Source organism: Myotis nattereri (assembly GCF_964212035.1).
Source record: "Myotis nattereri genome assembly, chromosome: 13".
Lineage (NCBI taxonomy): Eukaryota > Metazoa > Chordata > Mammalia > Chiroptera > Vespertilionidae > Myotis > Myotis nattereri.
Window position 1 is genome coordinate 40,574,357 of NC_138088.1, and position 25,920 is coordinate 40,600,276.

Sequence of the window (25,920 nt, forward strand, 5' to 3'; positions counted from 1 at the left end):
AAAAGATACATATTTTTTAAATAAATAAATGTTAACCAACTGTACTTCCCTTTTTTGTGACTTGTTCCCTAATAAGTTTTTCCTATTGAATTTTTCTTAATTTGCATGACTCCTACATCCCAGAAGTTAACTCTTTTCTTTCATTTTTTTTTTAAATATATTTTATTGATGTTTTACAGAGAGGAAGGGAGAGGGATAGAGAGTTAGAAACATCGATGAGAGAGAAACATCGATCAGCTGCCTCCTGCACACTCCCCACTGGAGATGTGCCTGCAACCAAGGTACATGCCCTTGGCCGGAATTGAACCCGGGACCCTTGAGTCCGCAGGCCAATGCTCTATCCACTGAGCCAAACTGGTTAGGGCTCTTTCATTTTTTTAAAAGTATATTTTTATTGATTTCAGAGAAGAAGAGAGAGGGAGAAAGAGACAGAAACATCAATGATGAGAATCATTGATTGGCTGCCTCCTGCATGCCCCCAACTAGGGATTGAGCCTGCAACCCTGGGCATGTGCCCTTGACTGGAATCAAACCTGGGACCCTTCAGTCCTCAGGCCTACACTCTATCCACTGAGCCAAACCAGGTAGGGCATTTTCTTTCATTTTTTGGTACGAATATATCTTCAGTTTTTTTGTTGGCCCTATACAGTCTTTTTCTCCCCTACTAAATGTAACAAATGTAGTCAAATCTATAAAATCCCTTTCTTTGAGACTTCTAACATAGTGCTAAATTTAGAGTCTTAATGCCTCCAGAAAAATTATTACTCAGTTCAAATTTCCCTAGATTTTCCTAATGCCTTCATTTTTTTCAAAGCCATCTGGATTAATTTTGCTTTGGTGCAGGGAGATGGTATGAACTAATGTTTTTCTTTTTCTTTTTTCCCCCTCAGATAGCTTGCCAATCAGGGCGGTATTTTTTCTTTAGGACAGGGGTGTGTGAGCAGTATAAACACAGCCTCTGTCTGTGGTGGTGAGCTCCCAGTTGCTGTTAAGCTGATGAATGTGAGGACTGGGTGGGGCTGGAAATATTTTGATCAGTCTGCGGTGTGCAGTCAAAAGAACCCTGAACAGGTTATACAAAGACCTAGATTCAAGTCTCATTCCTGTCATGTCTGGGGTGTTGTGGCTCCTGGCAAATCAGTTTACAAGTGTTTTCAGTTGTAAAATGGAAAAAATAATCCCTGCCCTGCCTCCCTCTGAGGATTGTTTTCAGGATCAAATGAGATAAAGGGGAACAGGCTTTGTCAGGCATTACACAAATGTAATGTGGGATTAGGTCCAATGGTTTACTAACAGAGGCCTGGCTCAATTCCAGCGATTTCCCCCCAGGGAAACAGCTAATATAGTAATGATGTTCCCCCTTGCAGCCCACTAAGTAAAACATACCCCACAGGCATGACTGCCTTGAACTTGCCCAGTCCCTTGTATTCCGTCTCCCTCACATCTACCCAGACCTGGGATTGTTTAAAGCCCTCGTGAAGTCAGCCCAGAGGCTCCCAAATCCCAAAGTGTCACCACACTAGTTCTGCAGGTTTTGGTGACTGACAGGCAGCCTTCCTCCTTCATCTCCGTGGAGGGCTCTTCACACCTTTACTGAGGAGGATTGGAAGCCATTTCCCCCAGAGTGATTCTCATTTTCATTCTGATGGTTTTAACTGGAGAATTTCAAGGGGAATGAAAATTAGGGGAGAGCTTATGGATTTCAGCAGAGTTAAATGGTAATTTTTCCCCTCCTCGCTGTAAGATGATGCCTGCCTGTAAGTAGAGAAAAACAGTTTTATGCTCCATTGGCTTTAAACATTAATAGGGCTGGTGTTATTGTCTCTATCCAGCATCCCTGGAAGTCACTTTTGTCTTCTTGTCATGGTAATTCCCATAGTGTTCTTAATACTATAGGAAATGGAGCTTTGAGATGGCATTCTTTTAAAAAACATTCCCTTTGTAATGTTGCTTGTGTATGGAGATTGCTATGTAAATATGCTCGGAACTTGGATGTTATACTATTCATTATAGAGATGAATTCATTACAGAAGACCAACTCCATTTTCGGGGGCACTCCTCTAGAGAGCTATGAGAGAGAATGCCGTGTTGGACCAGTGGGAGGCAGAGAAACGCTCTGGATTAGGAATCAAAATACAAGATGCTACAGAGGCTCAGATGCAATTAAAAGTAATGAGGGAGTATCAAAAAGGGAAGCGATGAGAGCTGTGTGCCTGGCAGGCTGGCTGCCTGCCTGGAAAGAGACACAGAGGGTGTTCAGAAGCACACAGAACTCGTGGCTTTTCTGCATTCGTTCACACTGCGTTGAAATCCTTCCCAAGGAGTTTGCTTTTCCATGGACTTTGTTTTCAATTACCCACAATCAGAGACACCAGTGGGGGTGGGGAGGGTGGACACGAGGCTTGGAATCCCACCTGGATCCAGTCACTTCATCGTTTTGTGCCTCAGATTCCGAATCTGAAAAGATGGGGGGCTGGGGGGGAGGTGTGATAATCACTTCTTTGCAAAATTGTGATATTACCTGAGAACTTGTATGGGAAGGCTTATCACATGACCCGTGGGGGAGTGATATTAGAGTTAGGTTTTAGGGAGTAGAAATAGTCTTAGTGATGATGTTCAAGTCCAAAAATATGCAAATTCTATGCTGTGGTCCATTGGTGGATGAGTGTATAAATAAACTGTGGTATACCCATCCACAGGAATATTAGTCATAAAAAAGGGATGAGCCCTGGTCGGTTTGGCTCAGTGGATAGAGCATCGGCCTGTGGACTGAAGGGTCCCGGGTTTGATTGTGGTCAAGGGCATATGCCCGGGTTGCAGGCTCCATCTCCAGTAAAGGGCGTGCAGGAGGCAGCTGGTCGATGTTTCTCTCTCATCCATGTTTCTGACTCTATCCCTCTCCCTTCCTCTCTGTAAAAAATCAATAAAATATATTTTTTTTAAAAAAAGGGACGAAGTGTTGGTGCACTACATCATGCTCAGAAACATTATGCTTATTGAAAGAAGCCAGACACAAAAGGCCATGTATTCCATTCATATGAACGATCCAGAATAGGTAAATCCAAAGAGACAGAAAGCAGATCAGTGTTTGCTTAGGTCTGGGGGCCTGGACTGGGGAAGTAACTGCTAATGGGAATGAGGTATTTTGGGGGGAGTGTTGAAATGTTTGGAACTTCTTAGAGGTGGGTGTACTAAATGCCACTGAACTGTACATTTTATTTTATTTTTTTTATACATTTTATTGATTTTTTACAGAGAAGAAGGGGGAGGGATAGAGAGCTAGAAACATCCATGAGAGAGAAACATCAATCAGCTGCCTCCTGCACGCCCCCCACTGGGGATGTGCCCGCAACCAAGGTACATGCCCTTGACCGGAATCGAACTCGGGACCCTTGAGTCCGCAGGCCGACACTCTATCCACTGAGCCAAACCAGTCAGGGCTGAATTGTACATTTTAAAATGGCTAGTTTGTGTTATGTGAATTTCACCTCAATAAGAAGTACTATGTTATGTCTGGTATTTGATCTAGTTCTTTCTTTTTTGCTTTCTTGTTGATTTTTTGTTTTGTTTTTCTTTTTGTTAATCCTCACCCGAGAATATTTTTCCATTGATTTTTAGAGAGAGTGGAAGGGAGGGGGAGAGACAGAGAGAGAAACATCGATGGAAGAGACACACATCAATTGGTTGCTTCCCACACACACTCCAACCAGGTCCCGGGACCGAACCTGCAGCTGAGGTATGTGCCTTTGACCGAAATCAAACCAGGGCCCCTTCATTCTGCAGGCCAAGTCTCTATCCACTGAGCCAAACCAGCCAGGGCTGGACTATGCATTTAAATAAATAAAAACTCCTGACTCCTCCTAAGAACAAATACACCCTGTGATATTCAATTAGATAAGAATTTAGGTAATTATACCTAACTTTTAAAAATATATGTTTTTATTGATTTCAGGGAGGAAGGGAAGGGAGAGAGATAAACATCAATGATGAGAGGGAATCATTGACTGGCTGCCACCTGCAGGCCCACTACTGGGGATCAAGTCTGAAACCCAAGCAATGTGCCCTTGATCGGAATCAAACCTGGGACCTCTCAGTCCACAGGCCGACGCTCTATCCACTGAGCCAAATCAGTTAGGGCCACCTAACATTTATTTGTAGTTATTACATGCATGTACTGAGCCTTCCAACAGTTCTTTGGAAAGGCTAAACTCTTTTGGGCTCCAAGGCATCTACACATGCTACTCCTTACTCCGGAACATGGCCCAAAAGTGGGTGAGAGGAGCTTTAGCAGTGCCACCCCCACCATTCTTGACACCCACCTTCCCCCCGAGACACACACACACACACACACACACACACACACACACACACAATCTAAGTAAAAACAGGGAGCTTGGTATGCAACAGGGCCTCAAGACAGGTCCCTACTGGAACCCACTTTCCAACCAGATCACTGCCCTTAGGCCCTTAGGGATTGGGTAATTTTGGAGTCTTGGTTGTTTAGGCGAACAACCTAACCTAAAGCCTGCTCACCCTTCTAGTGGTAGACAAACATCAGTCACTCCTAGAGGCCCTCCCACCATGGCCCCTCGTCTAAGTCAGGTTCCTGCATGGCATCTGTACTTAGACACCAAGCACTTTTCCAATCATGTGTTTTATCTGTCCCCTCCTCGTAACCTTTGTGAAGGCAAAGATCCTGTCGGATTTGCTTACTACTGTATGTCCCATGCCTCACAAAATGTTTGTTTTTTTTGGAAGGAAGTTCTTTGCTCAGAGTAAATGCATCACGCAAGTGTGTGTGTATGTGCAGGGTAGGGGAGACTAGGAATGTGGAAGAAAACGGCAGAAAGGACGAAAAGGCAGAAAGACTTGCTAGCCAGCTCCATCCCCCTCCTTGAAATGGAAGAGGAAGCAATACCCAGCAAGCAACCCCACCCGATCCTGCCCTACCCTGCCCTAGGTTTCTGCCCAGCCACTCAGAGTCCTCAAGAAAGTCAATCCCGGGACAACTCCTCCCTCTTCTCACCAAGGGTGAAGAAATCGGCTCCAAACTTGGTTTTAGTGCCTGTTGCAGGGCCTACAAGGTGATGAACGGGAAAGGGAACAGACTCTGGTGTCCCAACGGCACCAAGTATTTTGAAATTCAGTCAAGTCTCTTTGCAACACTGTGTTCTCCAGGGCTGTTACCTAGGGTGGCAACCACATGGGCTTGAACTCTGGAAGCCTGGGAGCTACCTTATGGCACCTGCTTAACTTTGCCTTTGGGTTCTCAGCTGTGAAGTGGGATCATATTCATAAGAACCACAATCATAATGTGACTGTTGCAGGATCAAGAGATGATGCATATGACTGTGTTTGGTAAATTGGAGGGCTCTGTATAGCCCACGTTGTTATTGCTACACAGGAGATTCGAATCTGACAGGTGTGGATCAGGTAGGACTGCACCCCTGTGTGAAGGCCTGAGGGGTCCACGTGAGCCCTGATTGTCCTCGTGTGGGTAGGAAAGGATTTTCTTAGAATAAATATTGGATGTCAGCTCAGCTTTAACAGGTAATAATCCTGATTATTATTTGCTTTGGAGGTGTACCCCACCTACTTGCAGGGAATTGAACTAGCTCCTGGAATGATTGAGGGAGACATTTAAGATAAGTATTATCACACAACCATCCAATCAATGTATGTAGCCGTGTAAAATCTGCTCAGGTAACACTGCACCTCATCATTTTTATGAGCATATTTACAACTGAGGGCTGGTCTCAGGTTATCGGCTTGGTACATACTTCAGGCTCAGTGGCCTCAAGTCCAAGATGTATGGTGTAGCAACTGTTCTGGTTCAAAGCAAGACTTTCCAAGAGCTTGCAAAACCTGCAGAGAAGCCATAAGGACTGTACAGGCCATTCCTGGCACCATTCACAAATCCATCTGCCTGTCATCAGTGCCTCAGATCCTCCCTGGAATTCTGATCTAAAATCGTATCAGCTCTGTCACTGGTACCTATGGGTCTACGGGTGACATCCTGGAATCTGGAAATCAAGCTGCCCTCTCCAAGTTAAACCCTGCAAGCCCACACATGATGGACAGGATAAGTTATCTGTACAAGGTCCCAGAGGGAGAGGACATATCCCTGGTGAAAGCCAGAAGGGCAGGGCTTGGAAATTCGATCCAGGCATGCCTGCATGCAAAGGAAGCAGGAGCCAAGTGAAATCTCAGAACAGCTTATGAACAGCAGGTAAGTGGCCCTAGAAGACACCAGAGAGGAAGGACCTGGCAGGTTCTGCAGCACTAACCAGAACAGAGGGGGACCCAGTGTGCAGGTGTGTCCCACCTACCCGGAGAGCCATTCTACCTCAAAGACATTTTTTAAAATGTATTTATTGATTTGGGGAGAGAAACATCAATTTGTTGTTCTACTTACTTATGCATTCATTGGTTGATTCTTGTATGGGCTCTACCTGGGGATTGAACCTGCAACCTTAGCATATTAGGACAACACCCTACACAACTGAGCTGCGCGGAGGAACAGGGCCTCCATGATATTTTTAACATATCGCCGTCTGATTCCCTTTGCCCTGCTTCATGCTCACTAAAGCCTTGGATTTTAACTTGCTCCACAGGAGAGAATGTGTACAAAGCAGTCACCATGACACCAACTCTTGGGCCCCTTAGTGGTTATATTCTCAATACAAATGAATCAATTGCCATTTTGACTAGGCCTCTTGGAAGTCAGTTTCTTCGTCTCTAAACGTGACCAATTCTGATTTTAGATTTGCAAAGTTGATGTCCAGACCAACCAGAAATGACTATGTAGCCTTTGTACATAGTGGCAGGGGGCCACACCCTTCACCTCATTCTTAACATCTACTGATAATTGACCACAGCCTTCAAATCCTGTGCTAGGCCCTTCATGACCAATCAATGGGACTTGGGAGAAAACCTTCTGCCACTGCAGCCATGGCCCTGGATGGCCCAGCTAGCTGCTAACAGCTTGGTAAATGTTTCTAATGGCAGCAGCTACAGTAAGTATGATTTCAGGAAATGGCATGCCAGCTTACACAGCCCCTATTCAGGGTTATTTTCTGGAGCACAGTTACCTATGCATACTATCATATACCAAAAATAGAACAAAGAGCAGTCGTCATGTCATTTCCTAAATATTGCTTTGCACATGAGCAGGATCGAGTGATGGCGTTAAATTCCTGTGTACATCAAGGAGCAAAACACGGACTCAAAGATCCTTCGTAAATGAACTGAGCCAGGTCCACAGGGCAGGGGCTTCAGCCAGGTCATTGAAAATGTTTACAAAGTGTGTACATTGGTAAGTAAAAACTTTGTGATAGTCAAACGCAAATTTAGAATATAAACTTGTATTTTAACACTGTATTTGTATCCCCAAACGCCCTGTGTATAGAAAAAGAAAATAGGGATGAAACATACTGGGGTTAACAGAAGTTGGTGGAATGATTCTAGCCCATTTTTTTCCAAATTTTCTGTGAATCTTTATCATTTTTATTTAAAAAATATATATTTTTATTGATTTCAGAGAGGAAGGGAGAGGGAGATAGAAACATCAATAATGAGAGAGAATCATTGATCGGCTGCCTCCTGCATGCCCCCTACCAGGGATCGAGTCCCTAACCTGGGCATGTGCCCTTGACTGGAATCAAACCTGGGACCCCTCAGACCACAGGCCGACGCTCTATCCACTGAGCCGAACTGGCTAGGGCAATCTTTATTACCTTAATAGTGAAATAGAGAATACATTCTAATTTTCTAAGTTACCCTTTGAAGAAGCATATGCAACCAAAAAGAATGAAAACAGACTACTTTAATGTCTTAATTTTCTCACATGTTGCAAACAATACAGAAAAACATGACCAAGCATGTGGACTGAGGCAGGCTTGCAAATAAGGCCATAGACCTAACATGACATCCACTGTCAGGAATACTAGTAAACTGGTGCCTGGGGTAGGCTTGGCTTAACTTGATCCTCCTGGGTCCAGACGTGCCATGAGCAAACTGCCTGACCAAATCCCATGCCAACACAAAGGCTGCTGTCTTGGTGCAGTCAGGTGGGTATTCTTCTTCCATTTCTGTGAATGAGTAGAGGACTGACCCCAGAAAAGAGCCTGAAGAAGTCTCTGAGTCTGGCACAGCCAAAAGCACAATGGCGTTAAAGTGGCAGATCTGGATCTTGGCGGAGGCCCTCACCCATTGCAGTTGCCCTGAAACTGAACAAGCCTGGTGTGGACACTCCTGATTCCCCTGTACCTCTCTTATTAAAACGAAAGCAGTACTGCCCAACCAGGGTGGCTCAGTGGTTGAGTGTCAACCTATGAACTAGGAGGTCCTAGTTTGATTCCCGGTCAGGGCACATGCCCCAGTTGTGGGCTCGACTCAATACTCAGTAGGGGGCATGCAGGAGGCAGCCAATCAGTGATTCTCTCTCATCATTGAAGTTTCTATCTCTCTCTCCCTTCCTCTCTCTGAAACCAATAAAAATATATTTAAAAAAAAGGAAAGAAACAAAAGCAGTATCGACTTTCATCAGAGATGTTTCAAACACCTGAAATTTATGGGGCAGATTAATTCTTGCCTCTGCATCAAGATAATTCACACTTCAAGTCTACTTCCAAGAGAATATTAAGTTCAGCACATCACTAACAACAACCTTTCTTGGTTACCTGCCCCTCCCACCTTTGAAAGAAAACAAAGCTCCTTAGAAAATACGCTATAATAAGCAAGTTGGCTTCAAACTTTTTAAAAAGACATCAATGCTGGGCAATTAGCTCATACCTGCATCTACTTACATGAAGCCCCTACCACCTCTGGATATATTTCCTGAAAAAAATAATAAAGGCTGGATAGGCTTAATTTGACCCACCTTGTACCCAGAAGTGTAACGATGGTGGTCACGGTTGGACCACCTTTGCAAATCTTTAACACCACTTCTTTTGACGACCTTTCTTTTCTTGCTGCTGTCCCATTCCAGACTGTGAACAAGGCATGTGCACAGCGCCACCTCTGGGCGAAGTGTAGTTCCTTCACGCTTCCTAGCCCAAAATCAGCAGGAGGAAACGTCCTAATTTGGGGTCAAGACTTGAGTGCCCACAGAGGATGAGTGGGAAAGTGCACAGGGCCTCCTGGGAGCTTCATCAGAGCCAAGGGCATAAAACGGGATGGAAATGATTAAGTAACGTTTGCATATGTGTTTGGTCTCATCTCAAACTGAAAGGTTCTGAGATGAGGAAAGGTGTCAATCAAATGCCAGGGGCTAAAGCATAAACCCTCATATTTGGGGGTGGCGGTAGCCCTGGGGTCTTTGCTTCTTGATGCCTGCTGGGAACCCACACACAAGGAGAACCCTGATGGACAAGTGACCTGAGGAGCGAGGGGGGTCTGCATCTTCTCTGCTCCAGACCAACAAGCTGGGCAGCAGGATTCACTCTGCTGGGTACCACAACCTGACCCACTGGTCTGGAAAAAAGAGGAGGTGAGGATCAGACAGGTGCTTGGCAGACGGAGGGCCTTGGAAACACTGCTGAATCAGTGAACAAAGTGGCTGGGAGAAACTTGAGCTCAGAGGCAGCCACGCTGTAGTTCCCTTTCTAGTCTGAGTGTGGTGCTCAACCAGGTGGGTGTCCCTGAGCTATCACCCTATGCCCCGGACTGGATGCCAGGACTGAGAGGAAGGGGTCAAGACACTGTTGCCAATGACCAGACACTGTTCTTGTCCCCGAAGGAGGCAGGTGATGAAACACAATGTTTGTAGGGACAATGCGTGGAGATGCAGGTTTATTCTACGTCGGTCACAGCAAACCTCACACACCTGGACGACAGCCGGGCTGAGAGTGCCCTGTGGCGTGAGCAGCTGGAGCGAATGGAAGATCATCCGCTCTGCTGCACAGGCCGCTCCGGGCAGAGGGCACCGGCGCCTCGCTGGCCTATGCACAGGCACTGAGGCACGTCCCCACCTCCAGGTCCCAAGGACATCTCTAAAAGGCGATTCCCGTTTGGAATTCCCCAAATCCTGTGCCTCTGGGAACCAAGCCCTGATTCCTACAGTTCATTCTGAGTCCTGGCGGTGCCACAGCCTGGGCCGCAGAGCAGCCCTGGGGCCTGGGGTTCAGGGCCGACGAGCCTTTCTGCGGAGCTTGTGTCCCACCTGAGATCCCCGCTGGGCAGCTTTCACCAGGCCTTTGAACTGCCCCTGCAGCTTCACCTTCTTCCTGCAGGGACAGGAACAGAAGGGTCACATCTCACTGAGAACAGGGGGCCCTCCTTCCCATAATGTCAAAAGATGGCTCCCCCACCAGCAGGAATAGAGGAGTGGCGGGAGTGCTGCCAGAAGTGGCAGGCCATGAGTTACCCATCATGTCCAAAGGGGCAGTTCAAGTGAACAACACATGTAGGCACCAACCACACGAAGATGGATGTGAAAAAGTAAAACTAAAACACTGGAAGAGACCTGAGCAACTGAACTGAGAGCTTAATGAGAATAAGGCCCCCCAGAGCACAGCTTCAGCTCCCCCCCCACCCCCACCCCACACAGCGTCATACCTGCGGTTGAGCTTGGTTCTGTTGAGGGGGATGTAAGCATAGGGATCGAGCCGACCTTTCTTCTTCACGTCACCCTTTGCTTTCTGCTCACCCAGAGAAACAAAGTCAGCTAGGAGTGCGGGGTTCCCCTTCTTCCCCCTCCCGATTTACCTAACCCTGCGTCCTCCCTGCCCTTCATTCTGTGCCTTAGGTGGCGCCAAAGACTTTTCATGGCTCTGGAAGCCAACCCAAGGTCTGGACTTTAGATGCTAACAAGACCTCCGTGTGGCCCTCCGTCTGGCTCCACAGGTGCCTCTCCAGGACAGCACAGCTGCCCGCCCTTCCCCAGACGCTCTGCCCCCACCAACAGCTCTTACCTTGGCCTTGTATTCGGCCCCGGGTGTAGCCTTCTTGCCCACAGGGCGATGGATGCCAGAGCCTCCAGCTAGAGGGGGAACAGAGGTCAGACTAAGCCAGGGCAGCCTCCTCCGAGAGGTAATGAACACCTCTTCAGAGAACTGTCGGGGAGATGGGTCACGGCCGGGAACCTGGCTCTGTCCCCCAACAACCGAGGACAAATACCTTTCTTGAGAAGGACTGTCCACTGACTTGATAGACCACGGGGCTCCTCAGACTGACTCGAACCCAGGGAACATACATTCTCCACTAACATAAAATACCCCCACTCTCCAAAGCTAATCTGCTCCATTTGTTCTAGGAGAAAGGACACCGGCTTGGAAGTCAGACAGACCCAGGTTCAACTCCAAGCTCGAACCTCAGGCAAGTCTCTTAACTTTCTGGAGCCTCTTAACTTCATCTGTAAAATGAGGCACTACAGGCCTTCTCTCACACCAACACCGTGAGACAGAACGGCAACTCTTAGTCCATCGTACAGACGTGAAAGCTATGCTTAAAGGAACCCATATGCTTCCAAGATCAGTGTCATTTCCAGCCTACACTTCAACACAGTTGTGGATGAAATCCTGCAATGCTAGCTTGGGAGGATTGCCAAAGTATCAGCCAATCTTTGCTGGTGGCAACTGAGTGCAACCTGGCCGCACAACCTCATGGCTCTGCCCGCAATAAACCCTGCCGAATACCTGTGACAGAGAACAGAGTTTCAAAACAAGAGTGGAAGCCTCACCTTGATACTGAGGAGGCATCTCTAGCTCCTCATCATCAGCCTCTTTCTGACGCTTGAGCTTCTGGTGTTTTTTCTACAAAGGGGTAAGCGAAGTTCATGAACAAGGGGATGTGGTCATCCTCGCCAGAGGTAACAGTAAAAGCAATCATAACCTGCATTAGCAAGAAAGGCCTCTGCCAAGCACTTGATCCCTTACTTACAGATGAGGACACTAAGGCTCAGAGAGGGCAAGTACCTGTCTAAGATCACACAGCTAGGCATGACAGAAGCAAGGTTCCAGCTCAGGGCCTCACTGCTGAGCCTGAGCTTGTCTTGGCTTCTCCACTGCTCTGCCCTCCACATTGAAGTTCCCCCACAGGGCCCTTCTGGGTACTTTGACCTCAGCTTAGCCCCAGTCTTCCTAGCAGGTAAATGGGGTCCTCGGCCTCTTTGGAGAGAACAGCTTTACCAGTCCTTAGCCTCACACGAACTTCACTCCTCTCCCCAGGAGTCACTCACTCACTGATCCCCTACTAAGTGCCAGGCCCTGGGGACGCAGGGCACAGGACCAACTTCTCGTGGTCCAGGGAATCTTAGCAGGTGGGAAACCCCTGCTCATACCAGTTATCACTGTCCCTCAACAATGCTGCCATCCCAGGAGCTGTGAGCATGGAGCAACAGGACAGCTCAGTTCACCCAATTATATCCAACAGGAAGTGACTCAGCACTTACTACAGCCAGCACCAGATTAGGTGCTCCAAGGGCAGAGGTGGGCCTGACAGCAGCCCAGCACAGCCCAGCAGGAAGTCTGAGCCTAGAAAATGACAATGAGGCCAGGCAGAGGCATGTTGTGCAGGAGACCTCAGATCAGTGGGCTAGCAGCCATGCTGTGGTCTGGGCCATAATGCCCGGGAAGCCTCTTCAAACTACAGATTCCTGGGGCTCAAGCTCCCCAGGGGATCCCCAGGCAGGAGGGCTTCAGGCCCCTCCTCTGAGGAGCACTCCCTGGCTTAAGGGCCAGGCAGAGTGGAAGGTGTGCCAGGTAAAGGGAACAGGCTGCAGCACACACAGGGTGTGTCTGGCAACATGGGCACAGTAGAGTGGACTCCTAGAGGAGAAACAGAAACTGGCTGGAAATGGGACTCTAGCTGCATCAGAGGGTGACAGCTCAGCTTGTTCTTGGTTCAGCTGGCACCTGGCCACAGCTATGCCACTGGCAGCTGCGGTTGTCACTTGTCCCCCAGCATTTTACTGATGTCATAACTGCAGACAGAGAAGTGGGGTTTAGCAACTGCCATTCAATAAAGCCCCTGGGATCTCGATGGCAGGTGATGATTTGCCATGAGCCAACTGTGGAGTGCGGCCACCCAGGTCCTTCTCGGTGCCTTGAGACAAGGAGCCCAGTCCTGCTGCGCTGAACCGTGGGGCCTCCCCAGAGGGTGTGGTCAGTTCCCACTCTCCAGGCTGTGGAAGGACTGCAAAGCCACGTGTGACGATGCACTGCAGCAACCAGGGAGGCTTTGGCCAGTCAAGATTTCCAGGAAAAATGCAATAATAGTAAGAACAGTCACCACTTATTTAGCATCACTTAGTGCCATGCACTTTACATATAAGCCAGGATTTAGGTTCAGGCTGTGACCTTGGGCAGGGTACTTATCTTCTGTGAGCCCCTCTAGAAATGGGGGTGATAAATAGTGATTGTGGGGCCGAAACCGGTTTGGCTCAGTGGATAGAGCGTCGGCCTGCGGACTGAAAGGTCCCAGGTTCGATTCCGGTCAAGGGCATGTACCTGGGTTGCGGGCACATCCCCAGTGGGAGATGTGCAGGAGGCAGCTGATCGATGTTTCTCTCTCATCGATGTTTCTAACTCTCTATCTCTCTCCCTTCCTCCCTGTAAAAAATCAATAAAATATATTTAAAAAAAAAATAGTGATTGTGGGGCTCTCAGCATCCCTCAATGGTGGGTGCCCCCACCGCATGTGGGAGCTGCCCCTTGGAGCATGCAGGCCAGCGGATGCTCTTGCAGCCTATACAGCACCCCTCACATGGAGACGGGGTTCTCTTTCTTCCTCTAGCTGCACAACCCAACCCACAATGAAGGAAGCACCCCACCCCCAAACCCCACAGAATGGTCAGCCATGACACTGCTGTGGAAGACACACACCACACCCAGGCACAGCCTGATGCGCACATCCCTGGGGCTCCACTGAGCAGCAGGAAGCACAGGTGAGACCGCAAGAAGCTGCCAGGCCAAGGCTTAGGTCTGAGGGCCCGCCCTCCGTCCGCAGGAATTACTCACACTCCTGACGCCCACGTCTTCCATCAGGTCAGCCATCTCTTCATCCTCCCCTGGAGCCGAAAGGAAGAGAAGCCTGTGAGCTCAGGAGGCCCCGCTTTCCCAGAGCCCCCCCACATTTCATCCTGCCTTCTCTTGGCTCATCAGGCTGGGGGAACTGCCGACTACCTCCCAGGAACCCTGTGTCCTGTGGGAGCCGAGACTCCTGAACACGGACCCTTTCTCCTTCCCATCCTAGGTCCCAGGGACAACAGCCCTTTAAGGAAGTGGTGACCCCACTTCTGAGGTAAATACAGTTTTCTCTGCAACTCTAAGGTAAACCCAGGTCTTCTAGGGAGCCAGGCACCCCTGCAGGCCCCCTACTTCACTTTGCTGGGAGGACTGCTTTATTCTCCTACCTGAGAACTTAAAACCCAATTAAAAAATGGGCAAAAGGGCCCCAGCCAGTTTGGCTCAGTGGATAGAGCATCGGCCTGTGGACTGAAAAGTCCCGGGTTCAATTCTGGTCAAGGGCACATGCCCAGGTCGTGGGCTAGATTCCCCGGAGGGGGGCATCAGGAGGCAGCCGATCAATGATTCTCTCTCATCATGGATGTTTCTATCTCTCCCCCTCTCCCTTCCTCTCTGAAATCAATAAAAAAAAATACATATATTTTTTAAAAAGGGCAAAAGGACTTCAGTAGACATTTTCCCAAAAAGACATATAAGAGCACAGCAAACATAATAAGATGCTACACATCATTAATCATTAAGGAAATGCAAATCAAAACCACCATGAGATACTACTTTACCACCATTAGGACGACTACTATAAAAATAAACAAACAAAAACAGAAAATAACAAGTGTTGACAAGGATGTGGAGAAATTGAAACCCTGGCGTCCTGATGGTGGGAATGTAAAATGGTGCAGCTACTGTGGAAAACAGTGTGGCTGTGGCAGTTCCTCAAAAATTAAACACAGAATCAGAATGTGATTCGGCAATTTCACCTCTGGGTATATACTCCAAAGAACGGAAAGTAGGAACTTGAAGAGATATTTGTACACAGCAGCATTATTCACAATAGTCAAAAAGTAGAAGCAACCCACCCAAGTGTCCAACAGATAAATGGATAAACAAAATGTGGTGTATACACACAAGAGAATAAGGCCAGCCTTAAGAAGGAAGGAAATTCTGACAGATGCTACAACATGGATGAACCTTGAGGACATTACGCTAAGTGAAATAAGCCAGCCAGAAAAAGACAAATGCTGAATGATTATACTTAATGAGGTACTTAGATTCATACTCAAATTCATAGATAGTAGAATGGTGGTTGTCAGGGGATGAGGGGAGGGGGAAATGGGGAGTTAGTGTTTAATGCATAGAGTTTCAGTTTTGCCAGATTAAAAAAGTCCTGGAGATAAGTTGTACATCAATGTGAATATACTTAACACTACTGAACTATACTGACTTGTGTGCTTAAAAATGGTTAAGATGGTAAATTTTATGTTATGTATATATCTTACCATGATTTAAATATTTTTTTTTTAAATATATTTTATTGATTTTTTACAGAGAAGAAGGGAGAGAGATAGAGAGTTAGAAACATCGATGAGAGAGAAACATCGATCAGCTGCCTCCTGCACATCCCCTACTGGGGATACGCCCGCAACCCAGGCACATGCCCCTGACCGGAATCGAACCTGGGACCCCTCAGTCCACAGGCTGACGCTCCATCCACTGAGCCAAACCGGCTCCGGCATATATCTTACCATGATTTAAAAAAGCTATCAAATAAACACTTCATACCAAAAAATAAAAAAGCTGCCGAAACCGGTTTGGCTCAGTGGATAGAGCGTCGGCCTGCGGACTGAGAGGTCCCAGGTTCGATTCCGGTCAAGGGCATGTACCTGGGTTGCGGGCATATCCCCAGTAGGAGATGTGCAGGAGGCAGCTGATCGATGATTCTCTCTCATCGATGTTTCTAACTCTCTATCTCTCTCCCTTCCTCTCTGTAAAAAATCAATAAAATATATTTAAAAATAAAAAATAAAAATAAAAATAAAAAAGCTATCAGTAATATTTTTTTAAAAGTATGAAATTAACCAGATGGAGGGAAGACAAACTCAAATAAAGTCAATCAACAATCCAATGCCGCCACAAGAGAGCATGTGACCAAGTGTTGAAGACTGGGCAGGAGGGCGGAAGGGCTGGGGAAAGGCCTTAAAGAAGGACTGAGCGGGACCTTAAAGGGCAGAGGGTGTGAAGGCAGGAGAGGGGAGGGGCATTTCCAGCATCGGGATCGTGCACAAGCAGGGGAAAGAGATGGGAATTACCAAGGGTGAGAGACCAGATCAGGAAATAGTGCCGTCACATTTATCCCTTGCACGTACATGTGCTATTCAGGATGCCCATTTCGTCGTCGCAACAGCCCTCTGAAGCAGGTACTGGCATTATGCCCATTTTGGCACAGAGAGGTTAAATAAAGTCCAGTCACACCACTGGTAAGCTAAGGGTAGGGGCAGCGGGAGAACACTAGTTAAAAGGATGCCGTGAGTCACGTGCCCACGGATCATGGAAGTGTGAACCAAAACAAAAAGAGGAAGACAGATCTATTTTAGAAGATCTAAGCTTTTGTGATCTAATGGATGATATGTGCACAGAGGGATCAGGAAAGACGCACAGTACTTGGAGATGTTACACCCGAGGGGCTCCTGGACAACAGGAGACAATGGATTCAGGCACGTGAGAGTGTCTGAGTGTGGCTCTTTCTACCTCTCAGTGAGATTTTGGGCCTCAGCCAAGTTTATATTTTATACTTTTGAAATTAAAAAAAAAGGAGGAAGAGAAGGAAAGAAACAGAACAGAGTAGACGAGAGACCAAGAGAGGGTACCGCTCATGGTAAGGGGAAGTACTGTGTTTTGAAAGTTTTGTGTGACTTATAGAATTGTATAAATGGCTGCATTACAACACAGAAAGATTTCTTAATTTGGTCAAAAAAGTTTGAGAAACTCAACGAGTTTGAGAAAGTTGCCTCAGATACAATCTGTTACCTTTTCTCCGACGACAAATGGTCTGAATGAACAAATTAATGAATAAACGAATGAACAACCGTGCACAGCCCTGGCCCAGGCCAGAAGCAGCTGCATTCCCAGACTGGGCAGGCGGCCCCACCTTTAGAGCCTTCCTCTTCCTCCATCTTGGTGGTGGCAGCATCCTCCTCTTCCTCCCGGATGATCAGCCGGCCATCAGCGCTCACTTTGAAGCCATGGTCCTTCTTCTTGCCCCGGCCAGTCCCAGGCTGTGTGGCTGGCACGGCAGAGTTCGGCAGTGAGGAGGTGGAAGACCTAACCCTCTCACACCCTCATTATAACCAGTAAGACCAGGTCTGTGCCGCAGATGGGTGCCCACAGCACAACAGTGTGCATGTGTCAGGGTGAGGGGTTCCCACTGGCCTCTATGCAAGTCACCCCCACCCTGAACAGGTAAGCCTGCTTTCCGAGCTCAGGGGCCAGCTGATTCTTGCTTACCTAGGACTCGCTGGGCCACCTTGGGGTCGAGGAAGTTGAGGGGCTCATCCCCTCCACCCTCCTTCAGCCACGCCTGGCTCCTCTGCCGGCTCAGCCTCCGCTGCTCCTTGCCCCGGCTCCTTTCTTCCTCCTCACTGTCCTCGTCCTCGGAGTCGGCCAAAATCTCCTCAATGCTAAAGCCAGAGAAAGGCAGGGCCAGCTGGGCACTGCCTGGGCAGGCCCCGGGTTGGGGGGGACCAGGCTGCTGGGACACCACCATGTTCTCACCTGTCACCCTTGCCCTGGGCAGGCTCCTCCTCCTCCTCCTCTTCCTCTTCTTCCTCAGCAGCCTGGCTCAGAGCACGGTGCCTCTTGGCCCGCGCCTCAGCTTTCCGGATGTTGACCAGGACTTTGTGGTACTCCTCGGGCAGCAGCCCCTTCACCAGCTCAAACCTGAGGGGGCAGCGAAGGGCAGGTGAGGTGCACTGGCCAGAGTGTGCCACCCAGAAGCAGCAGGTGCAGCCAGAGCCCTTCCAATGACAGGGAAGAGACTGGTCCCCCAGCCCGGCCCCTTTTCTGCAAGGTCCCTGGTGGGAGGAAAACCCCTCAACTCCTCCCGCAACGCCCCACTCAGTGCACAGACCCAAACTTGCGGATGAACTTGGTGAACAGGTTGCGAAGCTTCATGCGGAAGTGCCGCCGCATGTCATCGGACAGTTTCCCGATGGCCTCCATCTGCAGGGCAGGGCACCAGGGTTTCAGGGGGAGGGCGCCTCCCACCCTGCCTGTCCCCACCCCGCTGTCCAGACTAGAGAAGAGGACCAGGGCTGGCTAAGAGGTGAGGGCAAGAGTAGCCCTGTTACTGGCTCAGCCCTTGCTCCAAAGAGGCTCCAGTCTGGGCAGACCCCACCTTCCCCCTAAACTGCCTTCATATTCCCGACCACCCTGCCAAGATCACAGCTTGAGTGTCTTCTGAACAGTGTTCAGCACCCTGACATGCATCATCGCATGGAATCCTTAGAACCCAGTGAGGCAGATATTATCATCATCCCCAATTTACAGGCGAGGAAACTGGGGCACAGGGAGTCATGTGGCTGTTAAGTGGCCACAGAGGAAGAAGTCACCCCAGATCTAATTCCATGGCTCGTACTTTGCCCCCAACACCACCAGGTTTCTCTTGGTTCCATATGTCCCTTCATATCCTCGAGCTCATGTCTGGCTGGACTGCTCTTAAGCCTTCACACGGGCTGGTTTGGGAAACGTGTGGGTGGCAAATAATATCCAGTGTCTCTCAATGGGCTGGGGGATAGAGCCCCATCGATCCTCTGAAGGGCTTTATCCATTCTAATAACTGCAGAACAGATAACTGCCTGCTGTGGCTGTTCTCCCATCATTGGTCTCCGGTTAGGCTGTAGGCTTTGGACAGCGGGGGCAGGCTATCCTGACTCTCATCTGCCCCTTCTCGCCTTGACCCAAGGTCAGATACGAAGACAACAAAGATCCCCCTGGAGGTCTGATGCAACTCAACCAGCTGGAGAGGGAAACTGAGGCAGTGGGAATAGCAGAAAGAGGATCTGACAGTCCCAGCCTGCTACATGCCTTATGAGCGACCAGAAGGGGCTAGAGGGCCCAATACCAGAAGGCTCTTCAGGCCTTTCTACAGCCCAGCAGGGGTGTCCAGAGGAGCCTCAAACCCAAAGACCAAAATGCAAGAGGCAAAAAAAAGGAGATGAGGGCCCTGCTGGGGGAGCCCAGTGTCTCAGTCCTGAGCTCTGGGTTCTGTTCCCAGGGCTGCTCTCACCAGCAGTGTGACCTGGGGCTGTCTCTGAGCTCAGTATCCCCGTCTGTAAAATGAGGGATGGCCCTGCCCACTGACCTTTGCCCTGTAGAGCCCTTGCTTCTGTGGAGGGGCCAAAGAGGTGGGGGTGACAAGCAGCAGCCTGGGTGCTGTGCCCCTTCCTCCACCAGGCCGCCATTCCCCAACCGGTCCCTTCCAGGGCTCGGCATGACCTGTTGCACAAGGCTGCGGTAGCTAAAAGAACGCTTGAAACTTGCTGGCCTTGAGGCTCCCTGGTCCCATGACGGCAGCCCGGCCATGTCGCCACCCACAGAGGGGAAATGGGGCACTTACCACGAGCTGCACGTGCTTGGCCAGGTGTGCCACGTCCATGACCACCACGGCCACCTTGATGAAGCCCAGCGCCGATTTGACCACGTCACGGGTGCGGGAGGCCAGGAGCAGACACACGTTCTCCAGCAGCTGCTCCACCGTGCTGGTCCCCATCAGGCCTGGGGGGCCAGAGGGCCACTGTCAGAGACACCCAGACCCAGACCCTGCCCGGTCACAAGAGCGAGAGCCAACACTGAGGGACTTCCGTGTGCCTGGCTCGGTTCTGGTCACCCTCCAAGGAGTGTCTCCTGTGGTCCTTCAGCCCCCACAGGAGGAGGGGCTGCTTTCCTCCTCCATTTTAGAGGGGAGAGTCAGGCTCCAGGATTGTAGAACCAGGACTAAAATCGGGACCCCCTGCTCCCATCCACTCTGAGAATGGGATGAGAGGCAGCAGAGGAGATGGGAGGCGGCCGGGCTTGGCTCTAGCTTTTCTTCCACCCTCCCTTGACCTTTCCCCTACCTGGTAGCCACCCGATCCTGACCTCCTGGGTATTTTCCTACTCTGAGGGCTTGCCAGGCCTTCAGGAAATAGCGTGTACCTTTAAACTCAAAAAGGAGGTGGGTCAGGGCCAGGATGCTGCAGCTGACCATGGTGACGGCGCCCACGAGGCCGGGGTAGATCAGGACGAGGTAGCGCTGCAGGGCCTCTGGGAGGGCGGAAAGCAGGACAAGCTGCACCAGGGCAGAGCCCAGCGCTCATGCTGCATCTCAGGCCCACTGGGTCTGGGAGCAGAGCGTCCACCCCAGCCCTGAGTCACCAAGGCCTCACCTTCCTGGCTCGGGCCAAACCGAAGGAAAGCGTGGCCCATCTCCACCAGCAGGGCGAAAGCGTTCTTCCGCGCGCCCACCGACACCTCCTTGGTACACAGGATCACCTGCCCAGACAGCCCCGTAAGCGCGTTCTCCCGAGCTGGCACCCTGAGGCCGGTGGCCTGAAGCAGAGTGAGCAGGTAGAGGCACCCACGCTCCCAGACAGTGAGTCGAGCCCACCCCCACCCCCAATACTACCCTCCCCTGATCCTGACAGGCCTTTAGGAGCCACGCTCCAAGGAACCCCCAAAACCCACATACACCCCCTCCTACGCACTCACCTCCGGGACAAGGGCAGTAATGAACTCCTCATGCTCGGCTGTGAGCTTCTTCACGATATGTATAAGGCACTTCAAACGGGGCTGCAGGGCAGAGGGACAATGGTCAGGCCCCCCCACAATGCCACCCCAGCCCGACGTGGTCCTCTCCTGTGTCCCGTCCTCCCTCGGGCACAGCGGGGCTGCCCTGAATCCTCACCCTCTTGGCAGGAGAGGAAGTGGTCCGCAGCGAGTCCAGCAGGGTCTTCTTCAAGTCATCCAGGTGGCTCTGCACGAAGCGGGCCCCGGGGCCCTGGGGGCTGGCACACACCTCCTCCAGCACGCGGTAGGCCTTCTTCTGCACCCCATGGGCCTTGCTCTGGGAGGACACAGATGGGTGAAGAGGGGGGACTGGAGGTCCACCACCCATGTGATGACATTCACAGAGCAGTCACCATTAACAGGCCAGCACTGGAGGGGATTCAGAGAAGCTGGCCCTGCCCTCTGGAGCTCATGAGGTCCAACAAGAGGACCAGCAGAGTATAGACGGCAGGAGGCTACCTCCGCGCCAGGCAGAGATGCTGTGGGAAAGAAGCCAACCCAGCCTTCCAATCCACTCCACTGACCCCCTCAGTGATGTTCGCGCCAGCAGCGTGGACTTGCAGTGCCAGGAACGCGCCAGCCTGCCAGGCCTGCTCATCTTTCTGCTGTCTCTCCTTTGCCTGACCCCTTACGCCCTTACGGTTCCCAGGGCACTCTGTCCTGCCTGGACTTGTGGGTCTGCCTGCATGTTCCACCCAGAGCACTTCTCAGTGTTGGCTAACTGCCTGTTAACTGTCGCAGTGGCAGCGGCTTTCAGGAGGTCACTGCGGGCCTGAGTTCCGCCTGGTGGCTTGCCACAGCATGTCAGGCAGAGGACCTAGCATGTGCAAAGGCACAGAGGGGTCCCTTATATCTGCAACACTTAAAACAGTTTAATGAGGCCAAGTGGTGGTGGGATGAGGACGGACAAGGGGAGATGAGAGTGATTAGAATGAAGATCAGGCTGGGCTGAGATGGCCCAGTGAGCGATCCAGGCAAAGAAGTATGGCCGTGTTTCTACCAGACACCTCAGCAGGTGAGGTCTGAGCACGGCTGTGTGTTTTAGTCACTTTGGCCATCTATGTGACAGATGGACTAGACAGGGTACAAAGGACAGTCACACCACAAGAAAGGAGATGATCTTGGGCAGCAGCAAGAGATGAAAAAAAGAAGACAGCCCCCCCCCCCCTTTCCAAGGAGCCCACTCCTCCCCAAGTGTGGCTGTGGGGCACCCAGCCCCAGGCTCACCTCCAGGTAGGGCCGGATGGTGGAGTACAGCTTGCTGATGGCAGCTTCGTCAGCGTGGGGAGCCAAGGCCACAACCAGGTCCAGGACAGACAATCTGCTCAGGGCAGGAGACCAAGGAGGGGCTTAGCAAGGGCTGGAGAAGGGCACAGACTAACACTGTCCTTACACCCACGGGGTGAGGGGCAGGTGGGAGAAGTCAGGATGAGGACCAGGCACTTAAAGCAGCCCATGAATGATAATCATGGCTTGCATCTAATGGAGTATTCACCAGGGACCAGGCACTACTACTGTTAACCCCTCCAATTCTCACAGCAACCCTGCTGCAGGTACCATTAGCTTCTCCATTGTAGATCAGGGCAAAGAGGCAAAGAATGGGTAACGTGTCCAAGTCACACAGCCCGTAAGTGGTGGAGCTGGGATCTGAACCCAGACAGTGAGTTTCCAGGGTCCCCCTCCTTCCCTAGCAGGCAATACTGCCGTTCCAGAAAGGAGTCACTCAAGCCTTGCAGTGGAACTGAGACGTTCAAGATCTCAAGCCTTTCCTAAGTTACCCCAGAGAATCCACACCCTCCAGCTCCCTGGGCCACCCCAGCTCAAGTGGGGGATTTTACCTGGTGAAGTCCGAGCTAGCAGGGTCCAGCACCTTCTCACTGGCTTTTTCCAGGAAACCATTCACCAACTGGCAGCCCCCGGGATGAGAAGGAGGAAGGTGTTTAATAGAGAAATACAGAGCAGCAGCAGGTCACAGAACTAGACCTCCTTGCCCTCTCGTTTAGAAGCCTCAAGCCCACGCCTGGCCCCGCCATCATCGCTGGGATCTGGTCTCCTGTTCTCCAGGTGGCACAGGTCCAAGTGAGCCCTGCCGGGTAGGGCCTTGGGCTTTCCAATGCTCCTGACCCAACACTCCCCTCCTGGGAGCACTCTCCCTGTCCATCAGCTCACCTGAGGGTCAGTAATAGTAAGGTAAGTTTTGATGGTTTCCAGCACGGCCCGGCGAGGAGCTGGTGTGTCCCCGGCTGCAACAGGCTGCCCATACAAGTTGAAGAGGATTGGCAGAAAGTTCTTGGCAAAACGGCTTACTTCGGCACGGTCAGCCTCTGGCAGGAGGACCAAAGTTTGCATAAAAGGGGCTGGAGCTGACCTCATAGGCTGTAGCCCAGAGGCATCCTTTAGGAGGACCCGTGGCAGGACCATGGATGTGGGGCTTCTATGAGACAGAGGAGGCTGAGACCAGAGCAAAGAGAACAAGGTGCCACCATGGTCTATGCTTCTCCACGGCTCCTGTCCTGGGGGCCAGTGAAACCCTTCAGCACTGACTGGGTAACTCCCCAGGTGCCGGCACATTGGGAATAAAGAGAGAAAAGGGGTGGTTTTTGCATCCTTGGATCCCCAGCCGAAGCTCCAGGTCCTTGCAAAGGATGAACCATGGCTCAGGCACTGAGCCACAGCAAGCCAGGAGATGGGGGTCAGGGGACTTGTGCCATCACAGCCATCCTCCCACCAGCCTCGGACCCCAGAGCCCACACGCACCTGCCTCACAGCCCTTGGTGATGAGAGTGCGCAGGGCCTGGCACACCGTGACCCTCAGGTCTGGACGCTCGCTGATCGCTGTGCCCAGTGTCCGCGCCAGCCCTTTAAAGGAGGCGGCTACATCTGTGGGCCTCGTGCAGAACCCAGGCAGGAGGGTCCAGATCTGGGGCGGGGAGGGATGGTAAACGAGAATGACGTTCAGCAACCCACGCCCCTGCACTACCCAACCCACACCCCCCGCAACGGACCCTTTACCTGCCACTGCAGCGTGTCATAGATCTTGGACTCCACCATGCGGTCCACCTGGGCCAGGTCCATTGCTGGAGTGTAACAAAGCACACAGTGTGACCCTGGGCACCCTCCTACCCTCCAGGCCCCATTTTCACCAAAACCAAAAGCCCAGTGATGAGGTCAATATCAGTGATTCCTTCCTCACCACAGAATGAAACTGTTCCTTCTAAATACCTAAGACCTCGCCCTCACCGGTTTGGCTTAGTGGATACAGCATCGGCCTGCGGACTGAAGGGTCCCGGGTTTGATTCCGGTCAAGGGCACATGCTTGGATTGCAGGCTCCATCCCCAGGAGGGAGTGTGCAGGAGGCAGCCAATCAATGATTCTCTCTCATCATTGATGTTTCTATCTCTCCCTCTCCCTTCCTCTCTAAAATCAATAAAAAATAGTTTCTATGTTATAAGCTCTGTATTGCACCGCATGCCCACCACCCAAAGTCAAATCTTCTCCTGTCACCATATTTTGGTCTTTTCTTTAAACAGACATACACCTTCAAAAACATAAGCAAGATTTACTATACATATATTGTTCTAAAACCTTGTTTTACTTGGCAATTTCTGTGTGACAAGCTGTGTAATGGGTACTTACATGATTATTTCACTTAATCTTCACGTCACAATGATCATTCTCATTTACAGACGAGGAGCAGACCCAAAGGAATTAACACACTTGCCCAAAGTCAACCAACTGCGTGGCTGAGCGAGATCTGAATCTGATCTGTTCAACTCGCCATCTGCACGCCCATGTCTCTTTCTTTGTAATGACCATATTGTGTCCCACTGTGGGCGTTACCACAACTAACTTCACTGGAACCCCACTGACAGACATGTAGGCTGTGTTAGGGTTTTTGCTAGAACATCCCTGCATACGTAGAAGCCGCTGTGTGCTTGTGTAATTAATTGCTACATTAGTGGGAGAGCAGGCTCCTACAAGGGGGGAAGGCCAGGCCATGCCTTCGAGCAGAGGGGAGGGACAGCCCATGGAATTAGGCCCACAAGCACTGGCGGGTCACCTATTTGGCAGAGGGAGGCCTAGGGCTGGGGTGCTGGGTCAGGAGCCCTTCCCGACCCCTTCAGCTGAGCTCCTGGACTGCGGTGGGCCCCATACCTTTGCTCTTCAGGGTGGTAGCCAGGGGCAAGAAGTAGGTGGTGAAGAAGCCAAGTCGCGTTTCCCGGACATGGTCCCGGATGACGGGCAGCAGCCAGCTCCGTGGGAAATCCAGAGTCTCTCTGAGAGGAGGCAGGAGAGGCCCAGTGAGGAAGGGGTGACAGCCTGGAGGGCAGCACCCCAACAGTGCGCCCCCTGCTGAGCTGGGGAGCATGTAGCCTGCTCTGGCCTCTCTCGCTGACCCCCACATGGCACACGGAGACTTCACCCGAAGGAGTGGACACCCTCCTGGGGGAGAGCAAGCCGTCTGACCCTGTTAGGGCTCGTACAGAAGCCAACCAGGGTCACACTTACTCAGAACCATCAATTTCCAGCGGCACAGCCTGTAAAACCACCTCAGGCCCCATGCTGGCCACCGCAGCCCCCACTGCCTGGTCCAGAGCTGCTGTGTGAGGGAAGTGGGGGGAGAGGCGCAGGTCACACAGGGACTGGAGACACTGTAGCAAAGAGATGAAAGATTATACATCAAGATGTGCTCGCAGAGCAAGCACCACGGCTGAGTCTGAGCCAAAGTCTCTGAGATGATGAGGTCAGGAGCGCGAGCCCAGGTTAAGCTCTGGGTCGGAAGTCACAAACCAGGAACCAAATGTAACCCTGATGCAGTCTGACCCCTCCCCAATGTTCCAGGATTTAAAAAATTCTGTCTTCTTTAATAACATGTAAAAGTCAGGAGATTTTACATACACACGTAGATTTCCAGTTTATCTTGAAAAACAACAAGGTCTGGCAAAGGCGGACCTGTGTGCAACAACTAGCAAATGAACAGGCACTGAGGGGTGGCTGCTCCTCGAGGAGAGCTGCACCCTCAGGTGCACCACAGCCCAGACCCCCTACGTCAAGCATGTCATACTCGCAGCCGGCAGGCCACATGCCTCGTTTATTTAACATGCCGGCTGCGAGTTTGACATGCTTGCCCTA

At 50.8% G+C, this 25,920-nt stretch overlaps 1 protein-coding gene across 1 annotated transcript in view; it reads right to left on the reverse strand.

Annotated features, from left to right (window-relative positions):
• Positions 1–7,806: 7,806 nt before the first annotated feature.
• Positions 7,807–25,920, reverse strand: part of RRP12 (ribosomal RNA processing 12 homolog) — a 30,898-nt gene continuing 12,784 nt past the window's right edge. Inside the window, exons 14-34 of the mRNA XM_081104609.1 lie at positions 25,297–25,439; positions 24,943–25,064; positions 23,799–23,863; positions 23,544–23,706; positions 22,956–23,110; positions 22,625–22,692; positions 22,014–22,107; positions 20,905–21,063; positions 20,709–20,789; positions 20,387–20,492; positions 20,157–20,264; positions 19,579–19,736; positions 18,091–18,182; positions 17,736–17,900; positions 17,469–17,641; positions 17,113–17,247; positions 13,959–14,008; positions 11,681–11,753; positions 10,914–10,981; positions 10,558–10,640; positions 7,807–10,226 (exon numbers count right to left, since the gene is read on the reverse strand). Of these exons, the coding sequence (XP_080960735.1) occupies positions 10,124–10,226; positions 10,558–10,640; positions 10,914–10,981; positions 11,681–11,753; positions 13,959–14,008; positions 17,113–17,247; positions 17,469–17,641; positions 17,736–17,900; positions 18,091–18,182; positions 19,579–19,736; positions 20,157–20,264; positions 20,387–20,492; positions 20,709–20,789; positions 20,905–21,063; positions 22,014–22,107; positions 22,625–22,692; positions 22,956–23,110; positions 23,544–23,706; positions 23,799–23,863; positions 24,943–25,064; positions 25,297–25,439 (2,364 nt within the window). The 3' untranslated portion in view covers positions 7,807–10,123. The remainder of the gene's footprint in view (positions 10,227–10,557; positions 10,641–10,913; positions 10,982–11,680; positions 11,754–13,958; positions 14,009–17,112; positions 17,248–17,468; positions 17,642–17,735; positions 17,901–18,090; positions 18,183–19,578; positions 19,737–20,156; positions 20,265–20,386; positions 20,493–20,708; positions 20,790–20,904; positions 21,064–22,013; positions 22,108–22,624; positions 22,693–22,955; positions 23,111–23,543; positions 23,707–23,798; positions 23,864–24,942; positions 25,065–25,296; positions 25,440–25,920) is intronic.